At 42.3% G+C, this 24131-nt stretch overlaps 1 protein-coding gene across 3 annotated transcripts in view; it reads right to left on the minus strand.

The window, feature by feature from the left end:
- Nucleotides 1–17120, minus strand: part of Wdr70 (WD repeat domain 70) — a 226155-nt gene extending 209035 nt beyond the window's left edge. The window contains exons 1-4 of one of the 3 annotated variants that reach the window (NM_001081402.1): nt 17030–17120; nt 16867–16932; nt 11587–11670; nt 373–493 (exon numbers count right to left, since the gene is read on the minus strand). In NM_001081402.1, coding sequence (NP_001074871.1) covers nt 373–493; nt 11587–11670; nt 16867–16932; nt 17030–17054 — 296 coding nt within the window. In that variant the 5' untranslated portion in view covers nt 17055–17120. Of the gene's footprint in view, nt 1–372; nt 494–9587; nt 11027–11586; nt 11671–16866; nt 16933–17029 lie in introns of those variants that run through there. The other 2 variants (XM_017316701.2, NM_001358788.1) reach the window with 2 other exon arrangements.
- Between the last annotated feature and the right edge of the window lie 7011 nt (nt 17121–24131).

Below are 24131 nucleotides of genomic sequence, written 5' to 3' on the forward strand. Positions count from 1 at the left end.
AATAAACATAAAAAATTAAAAAGAAATTTAAAACAAGAAAGAAAATGATCAAAATCACAAACCTGGCACATCCCTAGAACAGTGTTGGACGCCTGCCTGCCTGCCTATACAACGTAGCCATCAAGAGGAGCCAAAAACAAACTTTACAATGAATGGCTTCTACTTCAACAAAATGCATGGGACAAGTGTTTCTACATCACTTTCTCTTAAAACCCTGTATCACAAGATCCCCAGCTCCAAAGCTGACTCAGCATTTCCATGTCCTAGGTACACAACTGTCTACGGTGGAGAAACAGTTCATCTTTTCTCACTACACTGCATTATGGCCACATGGAGAATGGGCGTTGAGAAGCCTTGCGGAAGCCCAGGCACCTGCATGATGACTGTGAGCGCTCTCTGGCTGCACTCGAGCTTGACGGTGCTGGCTCCATATCTTCAATTTGTTTTCTTAATTCTTTTTCTCTGTTCATTTCTTCCTCTTTTTCTCTTGCTTCTGTAAGTTAAAAGTAAACACAATTTCCATCAGTCGGATTTATCAATATTAGGCTGAAAATTAAGTTACAAAGACAGTGTGACTAGAAGGCCTGCCCAAAACAAACAGAGCTGGGTCTCATCCTGAGCAGAGCAAGAATCAGGAGAGGTGGCACACATCTGGAATGGAATCCCCCGGGAAGCAGAGGCAGAGCCACAGGTGGCTCAACAGTAAAGGATGGTGTGGTGGCACACACACGGTTAAGCCCAAAGCTAGGGAGAAAGAGGCAGGTAGATCTCTGTATGGTGGAGGCAAGCCTGGGTGACAGAGGGCCACATAGTGAGACCTCTTACAAAGGACCCATGTTTGGTTCCCAAAAGGCAAGCAGGCAACACACAACAGCCTTTAAGACCAGCTCCAGGGGCGTCTAATACATTTAGCCTATAAGCAATCTGCACTCAAGTGCACCTACCACACTCAGACACACAAAAACTATAACAGCAAAAACTAAACAACCTGTGGCACAGGCACCACAAGAAAAGCTGAGCACAGTGACAATATGACACAGAAATCTGACTTCTAGGCATATACAGGAGAAACTGAAGAGTGTCCAGGAGTATTTTGTTGCTGTTTGGTTTTTTTTGGTTTTGTTTTTTGAGACATGATTTCTCTGTATAGTTGTGGCTGTCCTAGAACTAGTTCTGTAAACCAGGCTGACTTCAAACTCCATCTGTCTCTGCCTCCCAGGGGCTAGGATTAAAGGCATGTACAACCACCACTGCCTTACTAGTTTTAGTTTTTTTGGGAATTTAGATCTGACTGCATAGTCTTGGCTAGCCTGATGCTTGCTGTGTAGATGAGGCTGGCCTCAGATCACCAGCATATGTCCCTGCTCTCCCTCTTGTGTAGTAGCACCATCATGCACCATCCTGCTTGGCTTTAAAAACAGAGTTTTTCAGAGGTAGTTTTTCACCCAAAATCATAGCATTATTGCAAACACCTAAAATGGTGCAACAAATTGCCCATCAACAGATGAATGGGTGAGCAAAATGTGGTATCCATCCATACAATGGAGTATTATAATTCAGTCTTTAAAAGAAAGGGTACTCAGCAATGGGTGAATCCCTATTCTAAGTGGAACAAGCCAGTCACACAAAAGATAAATACTGAATACACTTATGCAATAGTATAGAATATATAAGATAACCTAGAACAGTCAAAAATCAAACAGAAAGTAGAAAAGAGCTAGAGGAAAATAAAGTATTATATAATGACATAAAGTTTCAGTTTCATAGGGTAAAGAGTTATGCTGATGGACTGTGACTACAGCTATATAGAATTAAACACTTACAAATGGGGACCAGGGGCTGGAGAGATGGCTCAGTGGTTAAGAGCACTCCTGCTCTTGCAAAGGTCCTGGGTTCAATTCCCAGCAACCACATGGTGGCTCTCAACCATCTATACTGGGATCTGATGCCCTCTTTTCTGGCATACAAGTGTACATGCAGATAGAACACTCAAAATAAACAAATAAGTCTTTTTAAAAAAAAAATGGGGCGCAGTGAGATGGCTCAGCAGGTAAAGATGTTATTACCAAGTCTGACCACCGCAGTTCGATCCCCAAAACCCAACTCCTTCAAGTTGTCCTCTGACCTTGTGCAGTGGCCTGAACCACTGCCCACTTACACACCCAATCAATCAATCAATCAATCAGTCAGTCAATCAATCAATGCAATTCAAAAGGTTTTAATGGAGCTGGTTGGTGTTGGTGCCGAACATCTTTAATCCCAGCACTAGGGAGGCAGAGGCAGACAGATCTCTGAGATCAAGGCCACAATGGTCTACAGAGTGAGGTCCAGGACACCCAGGGCTTCACAGAGAAATGCTGTCATGACAAGAAAATGTTCTAATAGTTAAGGGCCTGCTCTGCATTTAGAGCCTCAGAACCCATGCTTTTAAATCTGACCTCAGGTGGGTTCATCCGAATCTCAGCTATGCAGAAGTGGAGACAAATTAATCCCTTGAGTTTGCTGACCAGTCAGCCTACCAGATTCAGCAGCTCCAAATCAGACCTTCGCAAAGAAAAGCCAGATGTGGTAGTGCACATCTTCTACCCCAGCGCTTGGGAGGCAGGGATAGTGAATCTCTAAAAGTTCACGGTTCCCTGGTACACAGTGTGAACCAGTACAGTCAAAACTAAATAGAGACCATGTGTCAAAATAACAAAATGATGATGGTGGTGGTGATGATGATAATATGGAGATTAATGCAGGAGAAATCCAACTTGACCTTCTGACTTCCATGAGCATACACAAACACACACACACACACAACAATTTCTTTAAATGGTTGAGCTGGCCAGGTATGGTAATGTACATCTGTAATCCTAATACTCAAGAGGTAGAAGTAGGGCTACAAGTTCAAGGTCAGCCTGAGCTACACAGCAAGATCTAGTACCAAATAAAGAAAAAATATTGAGGCTGAGCAGTGGTAGCACACATCTTTAATCCCAGCACTTGGGAGGCAGAGGCAGGCAGATTTCTGAGTTCCAGGCCAGCCTGGTCTACAGAGTGAGTTCCAGGACAGCCAGGGCTATACAGAGAAACCCAGTCTCAAAAAGAAAAAAAAAAAAAAAAAAAAAAAAGCTGAAGATAGTAAATTTTATGTTGTATTTTATCACAACTTTAAACACTGGAAAAAAATTATCAACCTAAATAACCAACAATCAGAAAAGAATTAAACAAAATTATTACATAAAGTGTCTCAATATAGTATAAAATATAGGCAATAAAAATAGTGATGAGGATTTATATTACAGTCAAGAGAGAAAAAGTGATCAGGACTGTTAGAACGAATCTTTTTGTTCAGCAAGTTCATACTGCTGAAACAATGGGATAGCAGTATTACACATGACTGTAAAGAAAATAGTGATAGAGAATACAGATCCAATAAGCAAATGCTATTGGATGCTAAACAGAAATGCACAGACCAAGGGACTCCGAGGAAGAGGGTTGGGTAACTCCCCTCTTGGTGGCTCTGGCTGGGAGCAGCACTCGTCCGTCTGGATTCCCTACCCGGGACCTTTCACCAGAATGCTAAAATCATGACAGGTTTTTTAACTACACTGAGCCTCTAGAGGTTGGCTGGTTTGCTTTTAGACATAAAAAACTTATCCAAAAGAATTTTTCCTCTGCTAATCTCACTTGGCATCTGGGAAGGGGACATGAAAAGCAAAGGAATTACATAAATACTTTGGCTTTCTTTTGCTACCATCCCCATAATTTAACTTTTTTTTTTTTAAATGTTTTGGATTCCCCAAATACATATTATTATTATTTTTATTTATTTATTTATTATATGGAAGTACATTGTAGCTGTCTTCAGACACTCCAGAAGAGGGAGTCAGATCTCGTTACGGATGGTTGTGAGCCACCATGTGGTTGCTGGGATTTGAACTCTGGACCTTCGGAAGAGCAGTCGGGTGCTCTTACCCACTGAGCCATCTCACCAGCATAACATTTTTTAAAATGAGTTGTCCCCTATGCTTAAAATCCTAGCACTGGAGAAACACAGTCAGGAGGATTGACACAAGCTCAAGGCCAGCTCGTGCTACAAAGGGCTGGAGAGATGGCTCAGTGGTTAAGCACACTGACTGCTTCTCCAGAGGTTCCAAGTTCAATTCCCAGCAGCCACATGGTGGCTCACAACCATCTGTAATGGGATCTGGTGCCCTCTTCTGGTGTGTCCGAAGAAAGCCAACTCTGTATTCATATATGTAAAACAAATAAATTAATCTTTAAAAAAATTTTAAAAATTTTTTTTGGTTTTTCGAGACAGGGTTTCTCTGTGTAGCCCTGGCTGTCCTGGAACTCACTTTGTAGACCAGGCTGGCCTCCATCCAACTCAGAAATCCGCCTGCCACTGCCTCCCAAGTGCTGGCATTAAAGGCATGTGCCACCACGCCCAGCTAATAAAATTTTTAAAGTCAAAATTTCAATTAAATCTATACACCTGAAGCTAAACAGTGGCAAATAGCTTTGTAACAAGAGTATTTTCTTCTCTGCAGTTTTTGTTGCTGGGCATAGAAGACATGGGATAAGGAGATACCTGGCAAGTATTTAAAAGAAACTAATGTTCCAAATTAAAGACAGAAAATAAGTCTTCAGGAAGAGACCATGTAAATGCTTGCTCTTCGCTGAAGAGAGCCAATCAGGACAGAAGAGTAAGGCAGAAATTATTAGCTGCCTACACAACTGCTATTTGCCCTTTATCCTTGCTAAGAAACTCATTCTTTCTTCTGTCTGTAGGAGGCGACATGGAGCCTCTGGTCATGGGGGGGGGGGACCGTCACGGCCCTCACACCACGACTCACAGGGGGGGAACCATCACGGCCCTCACACCACGACTCACAGGGGGGAACCGTCACGGCCCTCACACCACGCCTCACGGGGGGGGGGGGAGCGGGGGGGAACCGTCACGGCCCTCACACCACGACTCACGGGGGGAACCGCCACGGCCCTCACACCACAGGGAAAGCGCCAGGCTAGAGTTCATGTCCTAAAAGGCACTAAACTGTTCTTACATGAATCAATCTTAACTGGGCCTTCTGTCTCTACAAGGAACCAAATGCATTTAACCATCAGCCTTAACACACATTAACAGGTAGATGGAGGCTACCAAGTGCAAGGAGCCTTTAAATTTGTTCTGTAAATTAATCTGTGTGGCAATCTCTGAAGCAAATACTACTACCCTACTTTACAGCTGAAAACTTGCCCACTTAATAGAAACATTAGTTGCCTTAGCAACAAACTGGAGTGTAGGCCCACTACAGCATCCTTCCTTGATGTGGCTGGACTTTCTAGGGGACTGTTTCTTCAGAATTCCCTGACAAGCATCCCTGCCTTATACAATAGCTAGCACACCTCTCTTCAAAGGCCTATCAAGTATGACCTTCACTAACAGCTAGTTGAGCAGACCCACCCACTATCAGAACTTCACAACAGTGAATTGGTCCTCCAAATTACTCATCTCATTCTAGGAAACAACTTTAGCCAGGTCTGGTGCTGTGCGCCTTTAATCCCAACGCTCAGCAGGCAGGATCTCTGTCCAGGTCCAGCCTCGTCTACAACGTGAGTTCTAGGACAGCCAGCATTTTACATAGTGAGAACCCCTTTTCCAGAAACAACAACAACAAAAAAAAAAAAGCAGTTAACTTTTTTTTTTTACTACCAAACTTCAACATTTCAGTTGAGGGATGTTTTGTGCCAATCTATTGCTTCATTAAAGGAAAAAAATGGGGGTTCAATGAAGAAATTGCAGAGGAAAAATATTAGTGTTTTCATGGTGGGCTGATGAGAAACCAAAGGTAAAGAGATTTCCTGAATGTAGGTGCCCGGGCATTTTTACCCAGTACAAAAACAAGTACAGCAAAAACTCTAAATATGCCTTCTCTTTACAAAAGCAAACCCATTTCCCACACGTTTTTTCTTCCAAGGATCTCAATGAGGATTTTGGATAAGCATTTCTCTAAAATCACACCATATTGTACGCATGTTACCCCCGTGCTCACAGGGCAGAGTAGGGCTACTTTACACCTGAAGTCAGCTTCGGCTACAAACACACCAAGTTCCAGGTTAAACTGGCCTACAGAGACCTTGTCTCAAAATAAAAACTAAGTCAGAAAAACAAGATTACTAACTATATAAATCTGAGCATTTTCTAATGTGAGTTACCCATAGGAATTAAAAGTGAAAATGTTTCACTTCTTTGTTTGTACCAATTCACTGACCTACCATGTCATGAAAATTTATACTTAACATTGATCTATTTAATAATAACATACTAAGAGAAAAAATTGGATGTGGGCACTTAAACTCTATTAATCACATTAAATATTGATAATGTAGCTACTATGAATCAAGCAAAATATCCTAATTATAAAAGCAAACAAAGAGGTTTAGCTTCAAAACAGAAAATATTAAACTTACAGTGTTCTCTAAAGTACTTTGGAACACAGATGTGAGATAATTCCAAGAAAAGTTAATCTACAATCCAGGTCAGTAGAAGATATAAGACTTAACTAGAGAAAAGGGAGTTTGAGGTTTAAAAAAAAGACATAAGTTTAATTTCAAAGTTTTTCTTTAGTATTTTCTCTTCTCAGATATTAAATCACCCATTGAAATCATACTCAAAGCCAGGCACGGTACCACACATCTACAAGCACAGGATTGGAGAAGGCAGAAAATCAGGACTTCAAGGCCATCCTCAGTCACACAAGCAGTGTGACACAAGCTTGACCCCTACGTCTGACCTGAGTAAGCAAGGAAAGACTTCACTATCAGCAGTAAGAATCATGATGCAATTCACCCACTTGTAAACAAGTCAGAGCCAGCAAGCCAAGAGCTTATAACAGCACCAGCTGCCAAGCCTGCTGACCCAATCGCCATAACCAATGTGATAGGAGAAAGGACTCCTGAAAAATCACCCTGGCCTCCACCCTCTCCACACACACACACACACACACACACAAATATTTTTTAAAGATTTATTTATTATATGTTAGTACACTGTAGCTCTCTTCAGACACTCCAGAAGAGGGAGTCAGATCTCGTTACGGATGGTTGTGAGCCACCATGTGGTTGCTGGGATTTGAACTCCAGTCAGGTGCTCTTAACCACTGAGCCATATCACCAGCCCCCACAAATATTTCTTTAAAGTCAGTAAAATTATGTATCAACTTTAATTTTATAATCTGAATATAATTTAATGCTCCAGGCTGGGAGAACACAAAAATAATCTTACAACTCCTTTTTTTTTTTTTAAGATTTATTTATTTTATCTATGTGAGTACACTGTTGCTCTCTTCAGACACACCAGAAGAGGGCATCGGATCCCATTACAGATGATTGTGAGGCACCATGTGGTTGCTGGGAATTGAACTCAGGACCTCTGGAAGAGCAGCCAGTGTTCTTAACCCCTGAGCCAGCTCTCTGGCCCTTGTTTTTCTTTTTCAACTAAATGTTCAATAGAGGTTCACATGTTGAGATCAGTAGAAGCCGCAGTTGAAATGAACAAAGAATGTGGTACTAGGCCAAGAAAGTTCCACACAATGAATTTACCCTCTTTTTTAACTTTCTTAAATGTACAAACCTAATAATTCCTCAAAACCACTCTTCTTTTTTTGTTGTTGTTTTTGTTTTTGTTTTTCGAGACAGGGTTTCTCTGCATAGCCTTGGCTATCCTGGAACTCACTTTGTAGACCAGGCTGGCCTTGAACTCAGAAATCTGCCTGCCTCTGCCTCCCGAGTGCTGGGATTAAAGGCGTGCGCCACCACTGCCCAGCTCAAAACCACTCTTAAGTGGTATGTATACATACTTTAGAAAAAAAAAATATCCCACAGAAAATTTAAAAGATATGTAAACAGTACTTTACAAGGTTAAGATGCCCAATGTTTTAACCTACCCAAGAACCTGCCGAGGTAAATGGTGTCATATCCACGTGACAGGGAGGAAAAACTATAGCTGTCCTCCTGTCCCGTTTCCTTCTATGGTGGAGCTGCTTTGAAACCTTGGCTCTCCAACCTAGAATGCCAGGATCTAATAGGTTAGGCCATTTAAAATCATCTCCACGTAAGGACTTATTTTTAAAGCAGTATTTGGGTTACATAGACCCAACGTAAAAAAACCTGTGCATTACTGGTATAGCTCTGTAATCCCAGCACATGAATGCAGGCACAGTAGGGTCATGGCTATACACGGTTCAAGGCCAGCCTGAGCTACATGAAACTGTGCATCAAAAACAAGTAAGCATATAAATAGATGGTCGATCGATAGATCCACGGATTTTAGTTCTAAATTCAATTTAATCTCAAATGTGTATTGAGAACCTATGTTGCCAGAAACAACTTATTTAAATAATTAAAAAAACTCACTGTCCAAAGCATTTTGAATGAGATGTTTACAACACAAGATGCCTCTGATAGTCTAAAAACTCACTAAAACCTTTGTTTATTTCCAAATACACTCAAGATAGCATGCTTTGCTTTATTTCTTTGTTACTGCTGACTTTTTCAGATGAACTGGAGTACATACAATGTTACAAGCATTTTGTCCCAATGCTCCTAAAATCCTTATGATTTCCTCAGTGACAGGAACTGTCTTTTATTATTCACTAGGAACTGTTTTGGTCATTTACATCACTGGAGTTAGGGAGGGTCCCTACTACTCAGAGAAAGTGGAATAGACTCATTGTTGAATCTAAACCTGCTGAACATTCAGGGTGGGTTTAAACAAAGGCGGCACACCTCGAACCCACTGAATCACTTCACCTGGCTGCTCACCTAGACTCTTTAGACTCTCACAAACCAATCAGCCTAATTGCTTCCCAGGGGATCAGAGTCAAGGTCACACTCTAGGATCTGTGATTAGCATGGGAAGTTGAGGAATCCTATGGTATCTTTAGATAGAGGATATCCAAACTGAACTAAATTACTGGTCCTTCAGTTGATGTCAAGAGATCACCTACTTACTTTATGATGAGAAACTCTCACGCATTCTGGTATTACAAGTCCGGAGTAGGGAAAGCAGTTCCACTTATCCTTTCAGAAGATACTGATGTTCTTTTTCTGCCCCCAGGCCCTGTGCATATGAAGGTGAGACAGCCCTTCTGCCATCAGTCTTTGCCCTCTACATCATTGCTGCATGCTTTCCTTTTGCCACTGAGCACCTCAGTCTAGGTGGCCCGTGAGTTCCAGGGATTCTCCTGACTTCATCTCCCATCTTGCTCTAAGAGCACTGCGGTTGGATGCATGCTACCGCATCTCGCCTTCCATGTGGACAGATACACACACACTACCAGACATGGTGTTACAGCCACATGGCCTCAAATTTGCTAAAGTAAGATGGTTGAGAGTTTGAGGCCTGCCTAACAAGACTTCCAACTGTCTTTAAAAACATGAGCAAGGATGTACATCACTGGCAGAGGCTTACCTAACCATATGCAAGGAACTGGATTCACTAAACGGTTAGAGTGGGAGTAACGGAAGAGGGGTAAGATGCAGACTAATATTTATTAATGAGACAACATAGCCAAGCTTTGCTTCAAAATAATCAGAGAGGAAAAGCAAATAAAAATGTTTATTATTATAGCAATAAGAAAATAATAACTAACCATGAATAATAGTAGCTTATATAGATAGTAATACTTATAAGTTTATAATTTCTCATAATGAATTTTAAAAAGCAGTAGCAGCCAGACACAGGGTTACACGCCTTTAATGCCAGCACTTGGGAGGTAGAAGCAGGTGGATCTCTTTGAGTTAGAAGCCAGTCTAACCTACATACCAAGTTTCAGGCTACCTTGTCTTAAAAAAAAAAAAAAAAAAAAAAAAACAACAAAAAGAAGGGGGGAGAGTGAGGGGGGCACCTTAATGGCACATGTCTTTCATCCCAGCATTCAGGAAATAGAGGCTGAGGATCTCTGTAAGTCTAAGGCCAGCCCAGTCTATATGATAAGTTTTAGTGAGATCCTGTCTCAAAAAAACCATACGTACATATGACTATATACACATCGACATCTTTACATCTCACCAAAAAGGCTTACTTCCAGTGATATTAGCTTCAAGTTCACTAACCATATAGTATATGTATTGCTGAATAATGCACCATTTTAACTTTTGAACATTTTATTTATTACTGTTACATGTATGAATGCTTTTGCCTGCATGGATGTCTGGGCACCATATGTGTGCAGTGTCCAAGGAGGCCGGAAGAGGGTGTCCTATCCCCAGACTCTGAAGGTCAAGGGGTTGTGAGATCTGGTGGATGCTGGGAACTCCACCCAGGTGCTCTGGAAGAATATCTAGTCCTCGTAATCGCTGAGCCACCTTCCAGCCCCACAATTCAGCATTTTAAAACCAAAACTAACTGCTGGGCACAGTAGTGCACTCCTAAATACTTGGTACTCAGGGAGCTGAGACAGAAGGATAACTTGGTCCATGAGTTCAAGCCTCCCCAGGGTAATATTGTAAGATCCCATATCTCTTCTTTGTCACTAAAATTGAATTTGGGTCAGATCTAGGTATTGGTAGCTCGTTCCTCTAATCTGAGCATTCAGGAGGCTGAAGGAGATACCCTGCCAGAAGTCAAAGCCATCCTGGTCTACACAGAAAGTCAGCCAGGATTACAGTGTGACCCTGTCTCAACTGCAAACAAAAACAAAAATAAACAAACATGACAAGTACTATCACAGCACTGATTTAAATCCAGCTGTTCCCAGACTCCAGACCGTCCTCTAGTACAAGAGAGATCTGAGTTAGAGCCAAAAAAAGCACACTGCCAGTGTTCTCTGGAGACCCTAAGGTGGTTCCTAGAACTGCCAACCATCTGGAAAAGCCATCTGGAAGTAAGGCTTCATTAAGTATCTCCTACAGCTCATTAAAGCAGGGATTCAACAGCAGCAGCCACATCAGTGTGTGTCACAATGTTCTATACTGTCTGGGTCAACAAGCAATGGTGACAGCCACCTCTGGCCCAGCCTTCCAAATACTGGTTCCGCTGTAAGCAGGAAAGAAAAAAATGAAATCAAAGTCAGACAGAGGTGGGAGGAGAGATATTAAAGAAACTGTTATTCTGCTTCGCTTCCTGTAAGTTATAACAGTGGCTCCTTGCTTGCTCATAAATACACTTTGTGGTTTACATTTCGTGGCCATGGGTGTTTTGCCTCATCTCTGTGCATCACATGTGCCTACTGTCCACAGAGAACCAAAGACAGTACCAGGTCCTCTGGGCACCCATGTGAATACTACAGATCAAGCCCCATGCTCGTAACCACTGACTCATCTCTCCAGCCCCCACAGGCCACACTTTTACAGGATTCTGGTGTATAGACCTTCTCTATCCAAATAAAATACAAGTTTTGTCATGTTTAAAAAGGAAAATAGATAATTTACATTCTTTTTCGGAAGGAACCAGAAATTACAATTCTCTCAGCAATTCTGATTTAAATGGGAGTTTGCAAGTAAAAACAAAATTTTTGTAGGTTTTCTCCTGCTTTCTCACTGTATAATGTTTATACAGCACTGAAGCCAATAGAGGAAAATACATGTGCTGCTTACCCAGTGTTTTCCGGCTTCTTTCCACCGCTGTCCTTCGAGTTTGCTCGAACATGGCCTCCAAGTCAAATGTGCGAGCTTTCTTCCCTAGAGCAGAGCAAAGAACACTGTGAGCACTGAGCTGGCCCTGAGCTGGCCAGGCGCTTTCTGTGCTCCAGCTTCACCGATGGAGCAATAACCAGGCCATGTGTCTACCTGACCGCATGTTTCCAAGACAGTGATAAACAGTAAATATACAAATTCACTATTACCTACAATGCTTGGACCAGAAGTGTTTCAAGTATCAAGAGGTGGTGCTGTTGTTTTATTTTGGAATATTTATACACAGCTTAGCCTCCCTAATTCAAAACAGAAAATATAAAACTTTTTTGTTTTTTGTTTTGTGGATTTTTTTGTTTGTTTGTTTGTTTTTGGTTTTTTGAGACAGGGTTTCTCAGTGTAGCCCTGGCTGTCCTGGAACTCTCTCTGTAGACCAGGCTGGCCTCGAACTCAGAAATCTGCCTGCCTCTGCCTCCCGAGTGCTGGGATTAAAGGCGTGCGCCACCACCGCCCGGCATAAAACATTTTTTTGTTGGTGGTTTTTCTAGAGTTTTTTTACTCTTGCTTCCGACCACAAATTAGCCTTGAACTCATAATCCTGCTGCCTCAGTCTCCCAAGATCTGAGATTATTACAGGTATCCACCAAAACAGAGCCAAAATCCAAAACTTCTGAGCACTAATATAATGTTCAAAACATACAAATTTCAGATTCTTAGAAGTAAGATTAGCCAGGCATGGTGGCCTGGTCTACAAAGTGAGTTCCAGGACAGCCAGGGCTACACCGAGAAACCCTGTCTCGAAAAACCTAAAAAAAAAAAAAAAAAAATTGGACTGTGAACCTACTTAATGTTAGCCAGCCAGATGTCTCCTCCTCCTCTAACTTACCTAGATGTCTACATCTTGAAACAGCATTGCTCTGTTGGGGAAAGACTCTTAGAATCTGAGAAAATACCCTAACACATGACAAAGCAACTCCTCAGATAGAAGCAGAATAAGGACTTTAAACAGACTGCCTGGCTCAGAGATGCAGCACAGTTAGCAGAGAGCCCGGCTAGGACTAAAAGTGCTGTAGCTGACTTAAAGGTCACGAGACTACAAAAGAATTAAAGGCATTTGAAGAAGTGAAGAAATAGCCAGAAACCAAAGAGATGCTACAGTCTACTGCCAAGAACTGTGTTGTTCATAGAACCAGCGCTCTCACTCTAAACATGACAGAGCTACCAGATTAGAGCATATATGTTTACACCTGGGTTCAGCCCTGACTATCTAGAATAGGAAAATCAACACAACTTACATGAGCTGATAACGTACAGAACTCCCAGAAAATAAATGTAGGGGCTGTTGTATTTTTTGGAGCTGTGAGTGGAACCCAGAGCCTTACTTATGCTTACTAGGCTTACAGCGGACTGAGCCCATAGCCTTGATGTTGTCTTAAAATGCTAACTCTATAGTGACTTCTTACAGAAGCACTTAAATACACACACTGGTGACTATGTCTACTTCACTATCCTAAATAGAGCATAAAGTTCTCAAAGAACCAAACACCAAATACGACAGGTGGAGCTGTAGAGCTGGCCCTGATCCCCCAACTATGTTCAAAATCTTGAAACTTCCCCTGCTTAGGAGGGAAAGGGGCCTTAAGGGAAGGAAGAGACAGAACAAAGTTGTGGGCACACTGAGTTAAAAGCTTACGTGGGAATGGGAGGAAGGGAACTGGGGAGAAGAGGTAGTTTCAAGTAGGTTAATTTAAACTAAGGACGTCTGAAAAAAGCCTCGAGAAAACCTTTTGTTGAGATTCATTCAGTTTTGAGTGTGTTTTGCTTACATGTGTCTAATGCACCATGTGTGTGCCTGGTGTCCACAGATACCAGGAAATGTTGGATTTTGGAACTGGAGTTACAGTTGGTTGTAAACCTCCCGGTGGGAATTAAACTCAAATCCTGTAAAAAGAGCCAGTGATTCTAATCACTGAGCCATCTCTCCAGCCACAGTAAACTAATTTTTTAAATATAACTTTTAAAAGAGTTTAAACAGAAGTATTCTGCATAGGTGGACAGTGCTTCTCCAGGAGGACACCATTACAGAGAAACCTCAGTGCCAGGAGGCCCCAGAGACTCCCAAAACAACACAAGCTATTGTCATTGCTCTTAGTTGCCGACCACATAACCAGATGGTAAAACCTACTGCTGAAGAGAAGACTGACTGTGGCCGTGGCACAGACAGACAGCAAGCTGGAACTGACCTGGAACGCCTCCCGGCTGGCTCACTTCTCATAGTGCCATAAATGACAGGTAGGCCAGTCGGGGATTAAAGTCATGAGCAGACTACCCAGCAGTGGACTCTGCATGCTACAGAGCTGACCTGCCAGACAAGACATGCCCACTGGGGAAACAGAAGCAGGAAGGCTATGAGAGTAACCAACTCTTCTGACTGGACTTAAAGCCGACCCATAGAAGGAAATACTTAGTACTATGAGCCTAGTCAAAAGTCTCTGACTGAGGAGCTCATAGTGTCAATAGTGGCAACCTGCTTCTAAATATTTATGTTTATACCCATAGATTAGCACTGCTTTCAACTTCAGTCAGAGAAATGCTAATACAGAGATTCATGACTGTCAAAGCACTTTGATAAGGGGCTGCTGGATGCTCTGTCCTAAGAGGCATCTGGACCAACCCCTGTGGTGTTTACAGAATACATAGAAGAGGGTGTAGGAAGAAAATCAGGGCCAGGGGAGAAGGGACAGGACATCTGTCCTCTAGCTGTGACATGGACATGCTCTCTGGACTCACATGAGCTACAACTACCTTCACAAGACCCACAGAGAAAGAGGCAGTTGATAACTGCAACATGGACAGGGAAGGGGCTCATAAGGCTCCACCCCCCAATTGAGGACCTATTCACAACTAGGGAAGCTGGAGGAGGGGAAACATTTCTCTCCAGGGATATGGTCAGAGGTAGAGAGCCCACATAAATGCAGGCAGCACTACCTGAATGCAGAGTATAAGAGGAGTCTGAAGAGAGCAAGAGGGAAGAGTTCCAAGAGGAGTGGCCAGATGATCAAGATACACTGTAGATATGAATGAAACTATCAAAGAAGAAACAAAATATTACAAAATATCTTAAACACACAGTATGAAAGCCAGGTGGTGGTGTGGTGGCACACTTTGATCCCAGAGCACTTGAGTTCCAGGCCAGCCTGGTCTACAGAGCACTTCCAGGACAGCCAGGGCTACACAGAGAAACCCTGTCTCAAGCAAAACAAAACAAACAAACAAATAAGGTTATCTTTTAATTGGTCTATTAATGAGCTATGATAAATATACATGAGAGCTAAAAAAAAGAAAAAAATTCCACCTACTAACATAATCACAGACTATCCATCCCTCCTACTCTTGAATAAGGTATCCATGGGTTTTTGTTTGTTTTCCAATTTTTTAGTTTTTTTCTAAATAGCAACAAAAAGACAGTATCTAACCAGGTGCATACTACACGGTAAAATCCCAGAACCAAGGAGCTAAGAGGAAAAAGGGTCAGAAGCACACGGTCATCCTCAGCTTACATACAAAGTCTAAGGCAAGCCTGAGCTGTGTCAGGTCCTGTTTTAACTAAGAAATAAAAATAAATAACAAAAAATAAGTAAAGACAGTCTAACTACATAGTCCAGGCTAGCTTCAAACTTGAAACCTGCCTCAGCCACTCAATTAGATTCTTGTATCAAGTTATTAAAGTTTTTAATAACTCTCTCAACAAACAAAAAATAAAATTTAAGTGATACAAGATCTCTGGACACTAAAATAAATCAAGTTCTAACAGTGCAGCTTAGTAATGGGACAGGTAGTTAGCATGCAGGAAGCCCTGTTGAGTCCTCCTACTACCAAAAATTAAATCATGTTTTGGAGGCCGGGCATGGTGGCGCATGCCTTTAATCCCAGCACTTGGGAGGCAGAGACAGGAGGATTTCTGAGTTCGAGGCCAGCCTAGTCTACAAAGTGAGTTCCAAGACGGCCAGGGCTATACAGAGAAACCCTGTCTCAAAAAAAAAATCATGTTTTGGAAGAATATAATACATGAAAATCGCAAAATACTGTCTTAAAAAGCAATGTTTACTCATAAATATGATATTAAATTTTAATATGCACCAGGAGATCTAAAAAAAAAAAAAAACAGATTTGACTTCCTTTTCTTCGTGATTCTCCTAATTTTCTGAAGTCAAAAACAGGAGTTGGAGAGATGATTCACAAGTTAAGAACACTTGTTGCTCTTGCAAAGGACATGTTTAGTTCCCAGGGCCCACAAGGTGGCTCACAACCATCTGTAACTCTAGTTCCATGGGACCCAGTGACCTCTTCTGGCCCCCATAGGTACTGCAGGCAAATGGTGCACAGACATAGAGGCAAAACAACCGCTCAGAAATATAACTATATATACATTTATCTTTTAAAAAAATAAATCCACCGGGTGGTGGTAGCTCAAGCCTTTAATCCAGGCAACCGGGAGACCGAAGCAAGCAGATCTTTACGGGTTCGATGCCAGCCTGGTCTACAGGGTGATATCCAGGACAGCCAGGACTGTTACACAAACACACACACACACACACACACACACACAAAACCTGTCTAGAAAAAAACAAAAAACAAACAAACAAACAAAAGAGGAGAATGAATAGGAAGAAGAGGAAAAGAGGAGGTGGAAGAGGGAAGGAAAAAGAAGAAAAGAAGGGAGAAAAGAAAGAAAAAAAGTAAATACTGTAACTACCCTTTTATCGACTAATTACCTAGAAGAAGCTAAGTAGATGAATAAATGAAACAATGAATGAATGAGAACTAGGTACATCAGAGAGACATTTGTTCCCAAAACAAATTACAGGTCAATTTCCATTTGATTTTTCTAGCACTGATACTATTAACAGATGATTATGTCTTTTGAGACTGTTTTTTCTTTTAAATCACCTAATAATGTGACAAGACCAGGGTATACATTAAGACTGAAGAGGAAGAAACGCTATATCCACCAAAATGTTATTTAATGGTCGCCACTAAATGTCTTTCTCAGACTGGGTCACCATAGTAATCCCTTTCCGTCAAGGTTTCCAACTGTCACCTGAACTGGTCTCAACAGTTTAAATGGGACCGATTCGGATTTGGCACGGCGGAAGGCGCCGGTCAAAAGTGGCAGCTCTCCTACCCTTTACTCGCAAGCCCCGGGCGAAGTCGGGCTGGGCTCTGCCCCGGGCAGTCACTCACCGAATCCTGTGAAGCCCATGGTGACCGCCAGCTGAGGGTCGGGTCCCGCCGTGTCTGCGCCTGTCACTGGAGCAAGAAACAAAGGACAGACCGGCCGTCAGCCCGGCGCTCCAGTGCCCAGCACGGCCCTCCACCCCGGCTGGCCCGCCTAACCCACACCCACCTTCGCTGGTTCCCGAGTGCTCCATGACTGCCCGAGCCCACCGCCTCCGTGGATGCAGCAGCGCGCGACTCCCGGCAAGCCCGACGGAAGTGTCGTCACCGAGACCGCGTCGCCAAGAGCGGCCCGGCTGCGTGGGTAGGCAGGCTTTCGGACTCTCGCCCCCTAGCGGTGCGGAGGGAATGCGCTGACAAGCCACGAGGAGGTCTAGTTTGGGAGTTCCCTAAAACCTTTCGGTGGTTTCAGATGCGTTCTCAAGCAAAGTCCTGGCACGTTTCTAAGGAAATCAACAGAATCTTGTTATTTGCATGCTACTTTTATCTATATTCGTAATGTACTTGACGTACATGATGAAACTTCCACTGCTGCCCATCTTCTCAGTATGCTTGAAGAAACCACTATCTAGTTATAAAGATGCCAGAAAACTGAAGAGTTGTTAGGAATGTTTAAAGCGCTTGCCCTCAGTCTCCACTCTCTAGGCTAGCCTTGTTTACTAAGGGTTCCAAATGTTACATGTTACATAACTACTGTGTTTCCAATTTATTTTAGTTTCTTTACAACTCTGTTCCTATTCTTAATGACACATCATTTAATATACTTTTAAAGTCTAAAACAAATACTTGGTTGAATTTTTCTTTTGTCAGAGTCTCTCATTTTGTAATCCATGCCTGGCCCAGAACTCAGAGACCCATCTAGATTCCTCTGCCTCCCAAGCTTTTAAAGATGTGTGCTACCAAGCCAAGTGAAAATACTTCATTTTCACATGCACTCAATGATTGTGGACGTGGTATAAACATGCCTTACTGTGCAACCTGCAGACCTATTCTTCTACTATGTGGTTCTGGGGGTGGACCTCAAGTCACAAGCTTAGCAGAAAAGACAATTTCCTACTGAGCCTTGTAGTCCACTCAAGAATGAAAATTCTTTGATAAAATTACTCCTGAGCCCCAATATTAGACTCCTGTCTCTGTCTATGGTTCATTGATAATGATTATCTAATGCTTCCATTGTCCTTAGAGTAAAAGAAAAATTTATTAGTACAAAGAAGCTGTAGATCTGTGGTTGCTTAGCATAGACAAGGCTAAGGGTCTGTATTGGATCTCCACCACAAAAAAATACAAATTTAATAAAAGGTTAGCCTGACTTCCAAAACCTTTCTATTCCAATCTTGTCATTTTCAACATTCCCATTTAGTGCAGGGAGCGGCCTCAGAACACATAGTCCTGAATGCTTTAACTCTTCACCAAGTCATTGATCCAACCAGCTCATCTCCAACTATCAAATTAAATCTCTCCTGCTTTTGAAAGCATCTGTAGAACTTTGTAGGCCTCCAACTAAATAAGGCCCACCTACCATGTGATACCCTAGTCTGTCTTCATAATATAATGGCTGGGCAGGCACTCTTGAGTGGTTATTAAATGAATTAATAAGAAGAAATGGTTGTGAAGGCAAGTTACTTTTCCTATGCACAAGATGTATATAATTTGTAGCAAGGAAGTTTGGGTTTGCCTCAAGAGATTACTAGTGACAAATTACCCTGAACTTCAACCAGTAAGGCTAATTTATTTTGCCTACTCTCAAATATGTTATTATTGGTGCTAATATTTCTTTTCTGAGCATAAATAAGCAGCCATTAGATACTGGAGTAGAACTTTATGAATGATATTATGTATCCATAACCTTTAAGCTCATAAGTAATAGTTTCAGCTCCTCAATTGTCAAGGAGAAGAAATTTTGAGATTCATGATATATTAAACTTTAAACTGAAAAGCACTAGAGAAAATGAAAAAAAAATAGCTATTCCATCACCCCATTAGAATTGGTATTTATCACCATAAACATCATTTTAAAAAGACACTCTGCTATCAATCAATGATGACAACAATGCAGCTTCCACATTAAACTATTTCTGTTGAGTATGCGTGAAACAACTTCATAAACATAACTGTAAAGTGTAATGGAAGATTTTTATTTCTCTTGAAGAAAATGAATTTATTCATTAATCAAAACAGGAAGCCACTCAATCAATGATTCCCAGTGCAATCTGCAGACTGTTTAAGAGTGCCCATATGATCAAGACTCTTTGGCAAATAATCTAAGATACCAGTTGGGGATTTCTTCACTATATTGATTATATTGACTGTTGAAGCAAAAGCAATGGCGTACTAAAATAGGGCACATTAGAATATTAGTTTTTCTGAATGATTCATCAATTGGGGAGGGCCAGACAGTAAGCCATTTAAGTCTCTACTGGACAAAAAGGAGCAAGGAGCCATAGCAAAGAAAACAATTGACTGGTGGAAAGTCCTTAGAGGTTAAATCACAGAACTTTTGGAATGTCTCTCTGTATTAAGGGAATTTATTGTAATGACTTAGTCTGTGCGCTAACTAATCCAGCGATGGGCAGCTGTGAATGGAACATCCAAGAATCTAGGAGTTGCTCAGTCACACGAGGCTAGTTGTTTCAACTGGTCTTCTGAATCGTGGTGCAGCTGGAATCCTCAAGAAGTATATTCCAACAGATGTGCTAGCAAGTCAGTGCAAGCAGCCTAAGAAGACTGAGTCTTCCCTCATCCAATGTCCTTATGTAGGTCTCTAGCAGAAAGTGTGGCCCAGATTAAAAGTGTGTACCACCACGCCTAGATTTGTAACTTGCTTAGTCCCAGGCTGGCCAAGATCTGCTTGCCTCAGTCTCCTGGGATAAAAGGCGTGTACTACCTTGCCTGGGCCTAAGCTTTTCATGGCCACTATGTCTTACACGCGTTCTCACGACCGGCCAGGAAGAACACAACAAACCAGAATCTTCTGCGGCAAAACTTTATTGCTTACATCTTCAGGAGCCAGAGTGCAAACCCCAAGCCCCCCATTGCTTACATCTTTAGGAGCCAGAGCGCCAGAGCGCCAGAGCGAGAGCTCTATTGTTTACATCTTTAGGAGCAAGAGAGCAAGCCCCCAAAGCCCCCCATTGCTTACATCTTTAAGAGCCAGAGTGCCAGAGCTTCAGAGCGCCAGAGCGAGAGCTCTATTGTTTACATCTTTAGGAGCAAGAGAGCAAGCCCCAAGCCCAAAAGTGAAAGCGAAACCCCGTCCCTCTTAAGGAGAGTTATCCTTCGCCTAGGACGTATCACTCCCTGATTGGCTGCAGCCCATGGCCGAGTTGTAGTCACGGGGAAGGCAGAGCACATGGGGTGGAGAACTACCTTTGGCACATGCGCAGATTATTTGTTTACCACTTAGAACACAGCTGTCAGCGCCATCTTGTAAAGGCGAATGTGGGGGCGGCTTCCCACAACTATGCCTCAATATCTCCATGTCAAGATCTAGGTCAGAAGCCTGTGTCTTCCTTCCTCAAGATCTGGATCACAGATGTGCCCTCCACTTTTGGATTGGAGTTCATTCCAGATGCAGTCAAGTTGACAAGCAGGAATAGCCATCACAGATGGCAATTCCTGACTGGTTAAGGTAAAGTATTCCTTGGGATTCCAGGATGGCTCAGTGGATAAATGTGTTTGTCACTAAGTTAACTACTTGAGTGCAATTCCCAGGCCCATGTGGTGAAAGGCAAAAACCAACTCCCACCTCTGACCTCAACATGCATTATGCCTGGGCATATATGCAATCAGTGCTCCCTGGGACTGGAGTTACCAATAGTTGTAGCATCAATGTTTATACTGGGAACGGTTCCAGCTAGTACTCTTAACCACTGAGCCACTCAAGCCCCAGATTCTTCTCAAAAGAGTAAATAGTCTTTGAAGTTAGTTCTCTGTAGTGGTTTGAATATGCTTGGCCCAGGGAGTGGCACTATTAGGAGGTGTGGCATTGTTGGAGTAGGGTGTGGCCTTGTGGGAGGATGTTGTCACTGTGGGAGTGGGCAATGAGACCCTCCTCCTAATGTGGGAATCAGTCTTGTCCTGTTTGCCTTCTGAACAAGATGTATAATTCTTAACTCCTCCAGTACCACACCTGCCTGGTTGCTGCCATGCTCCCACCTTGATGATAATGAACTGAACCTCTGAACCTGTAAGCCAGCCCCAATTAAGCGTTGTCCTTTCTAAGAGTTGCCTTAAGTCAGGCAGTGGTGGCACATACCTTTAATCCCAGCACTTGGGAGGCTGAGGCAGGCGAATTTCTGAGTTCAAGGCCAGCCTGGTCTACAAAGTGAGTTCCAGGACAGCCAGAGCTATACAGAGAAACCCTGTCTGGAAAAACTAATAATAATAATAAAAGAGTTACCTTAATTATGGTGACTGTTCACAGCAGTAGAAGCCCTAAGACATTATCAATTTTTTTTTTTTGAAACAGGGTCTCATGTAAGCCAGACACTTCAAATTCTCTCTGAAATTGGCCTTAAAATCTTTACTCTCCTGTCTCTGCCTTCCAAATGTTGAGAATACAGGACACAATGCTGGATCCAGTTCTCTGATTCTTTATTTTTAGATTTATTGTATGTATATGAGTATGTTGCCTGCATGCGTGTAGGGGCACCAGATGTATGCTTGCGACCCTTAAATTCTGGCAGATGGCACTGGATCTCCTGGGACTGGAATTACAGGTGCTTGGGAGTCTCCATGGGGGTGCTGGGAAGCAAGCCAAGGTCCTCTGGAAGAGCAACAAGTGTTGTGTCTGTACCGTGAGCATGCCTGGTGTCTGCAGAAGACAGAAGAAGGCATTAAATCCCCTGGAAATGGAGTTACAGACAGTTATAGGTCACTATGTGGGTGCTGGAAATCAAATGTAGGTCCTCTGGAAGAGCAATAAGTACTCTTTAACTGTCTTTCTAGCCATGTCATCTGCTTCGGATGGGTGGAAAATATGACTATATCAAACTGGAATTTTGTGGACCGTATAGTGTGTGTGCAAATGTGTGTACCCATTCATGTGTGGAGGTCAGAAGTCAATGGCAGGTAGCCTCTATTCCTCCACCTGATTTCTTTTTTTTTTTTTTTTTTTTTTTTTTTTTTGGTTTTTCAAGACAGGGTTTCTCTGTATAGCCCTGGCTGTTCTGGAACTCACTTTGTAGATCAGGCTGGCCTCGAACTCAGAAATCTGCCTGCCTCTGCCTGCTGAGTGCTGGGATTAAAGGCGTGCACCACCACGACCAGCTCCACTGATTTCTTGACACAGGGTCTCTTACAGAGCCTGGAGCAAGGCCCAGGATGCATCTGTTGGTCTCCACGTTCCCAGCATGAGATACCCAGCTTCTTACATGGGTACAGGGGAGCCCAACTCAAGGCCTTGCACTGGATGGCAAGCACTTTGCGAATGAGCCATCTGCCCAGCCCCTGAAATGGGTTTTGATCTGCTCATGTAAGAACGCAGGGCTCCAGAGCTACCCTGGTCTCTAGCCTTCCAATCAGTCATCGAGCCAGTAGGTGAAGCTGAGCTACAGCAAAAACCAAGGCATTGGCAGCACACTGCTGTAGTCACTATGTTTACTTCTAGCACAAATCTCCTACAAAGAAGCCACTTTCCACTAAAAATGACTTTAATGAAGTAATAGTCGTTAGGTTGTGACCCGAGTGCCTCTTTTTAGTACTTAGTCAGCAAAATAAAAATTACACATAATGTACTTCTGATAAGAATAAAAGAATGACTGTTATCTAAAAGAAAACAACTGGTAATTGGGTTGTTATGTGCCTCACGAAATAATACTTTTATCTGATAAACACTTTAATCTTTCTCTCTCTCTCTCTCTCTCTCTCTCTCTCACACACACACACACACACACACACACACACACACACATAATTTTTAAACTAGAATGGCTGAGTCTGGCCACTGGGAACATCATTACTACCCAGAAATATTAGACCAACAATATTAGATCATTTAATTTGTGTAGTAGAAATCACTGAAGCATCTATTTTATGTCAACTTAAAAAAAAAAAACCACCAGGGGTCTGGAGAGATGGCTCAGCTGATAAGAGCAATTTTTTTTGTTCTTGAAAAAAATCTGAGTTAGGTTCCTAGCATCCACATAATGGCCGCAAAACATCTGTAACTCAGTTTCAATGTATTCGATGCCTTCTTTTGATTTCTGAAGGCACTAGGCACATGTATTGTGGTGCATAAACATACATGCAGGCAAAACACCCATACCCACAAAGTAAATAAATCTAAGAATAAAAATAAAAATAACTGCCAGGCTAGAGCTGTGCTCTACAAAATAAAAGTAAATTAACATGGGAGAATATAACTGCTTGTTTTCAAATCAATCATAAAAGTTCTATTTTTTCTTAGTTTATTAAATTCTTTATTTTGTTTCATTTTCTCTAATGCCACATTTCTTTTAGTTTTTTGAGACAGGGTTTCTCTGGCTGTCCTGGAACTCACTCTGTAGACCAGACTGGCCTCGAACTCAGAAATCTGCCTGCCTCTGCCTCCCGAGTGCTGGGATTAAAGGCGTGCGCCACCATGCCTGGCTTTAATGCCACGGTTCTGAAAGGGTGTATATAGCAAGCACCTTGAGTACTATAGTCACGCTATCATAGAGTTGGCATTCTATGTAAACATAGGGGATATAAATATTTGTTTTACAATTAGACAGATTAAATTAAACGTCTCGTTAGTTATTCAGATTAAGGAGCTGGAGAGAGTGCTCCATGGTTAAAAACGCTCCCTGCTCTTTTAGAAGACCTGTCTGGTTTCCAAGCACCTACATTGGGCAGCTGACATCTCCTGTACCTCCAGGTCCAGGCTGTCAAATGCCCTGTTGTCTCCATGGGCATACACACATGCACACACGCATGAACACACATTCACACAGACACATAATAAAAATAAATCCTTGTTTTCAGATTAAATAAAAGATCCAAAGTATCTCTCCTTCAGCAGTCTGATTTCCTGAAAACAGATATAATTAACAGGGGTTAGCAGATGCTCAGGACAGCAGTATTAAGAAAAATAACAAAAATTTGGGAAGTCCAAGAATTTTTTTTTTAATTGAGGCTGGGTATGGCAGATGACAAGTGTAATCACAGCTACCCTGATCCTTGAGGGAGGGAGGGAGGAGGGCTGCAAATTTGAATCCTTTGTGGGCTACATTGTGAGTTGTTCAAGGTCAGTCTAAGCAATGTAGTAAAACCTAGTCTCACCACAAAAAGAA

Source organism: Mus musculus, chromosome 15 (genome assembly GCF_000001635.26).
Source record: "Mus musculus strain C57BL/6J chromosome 15, GRCm38.p6 C57BL/6J".
Taxonomy (NCBI): domain Eukaryota; kingdom Metazoa; phylum Chordata; class Mammalia; order Rodentia; family Muridae; genus Mus; species Mus musculus.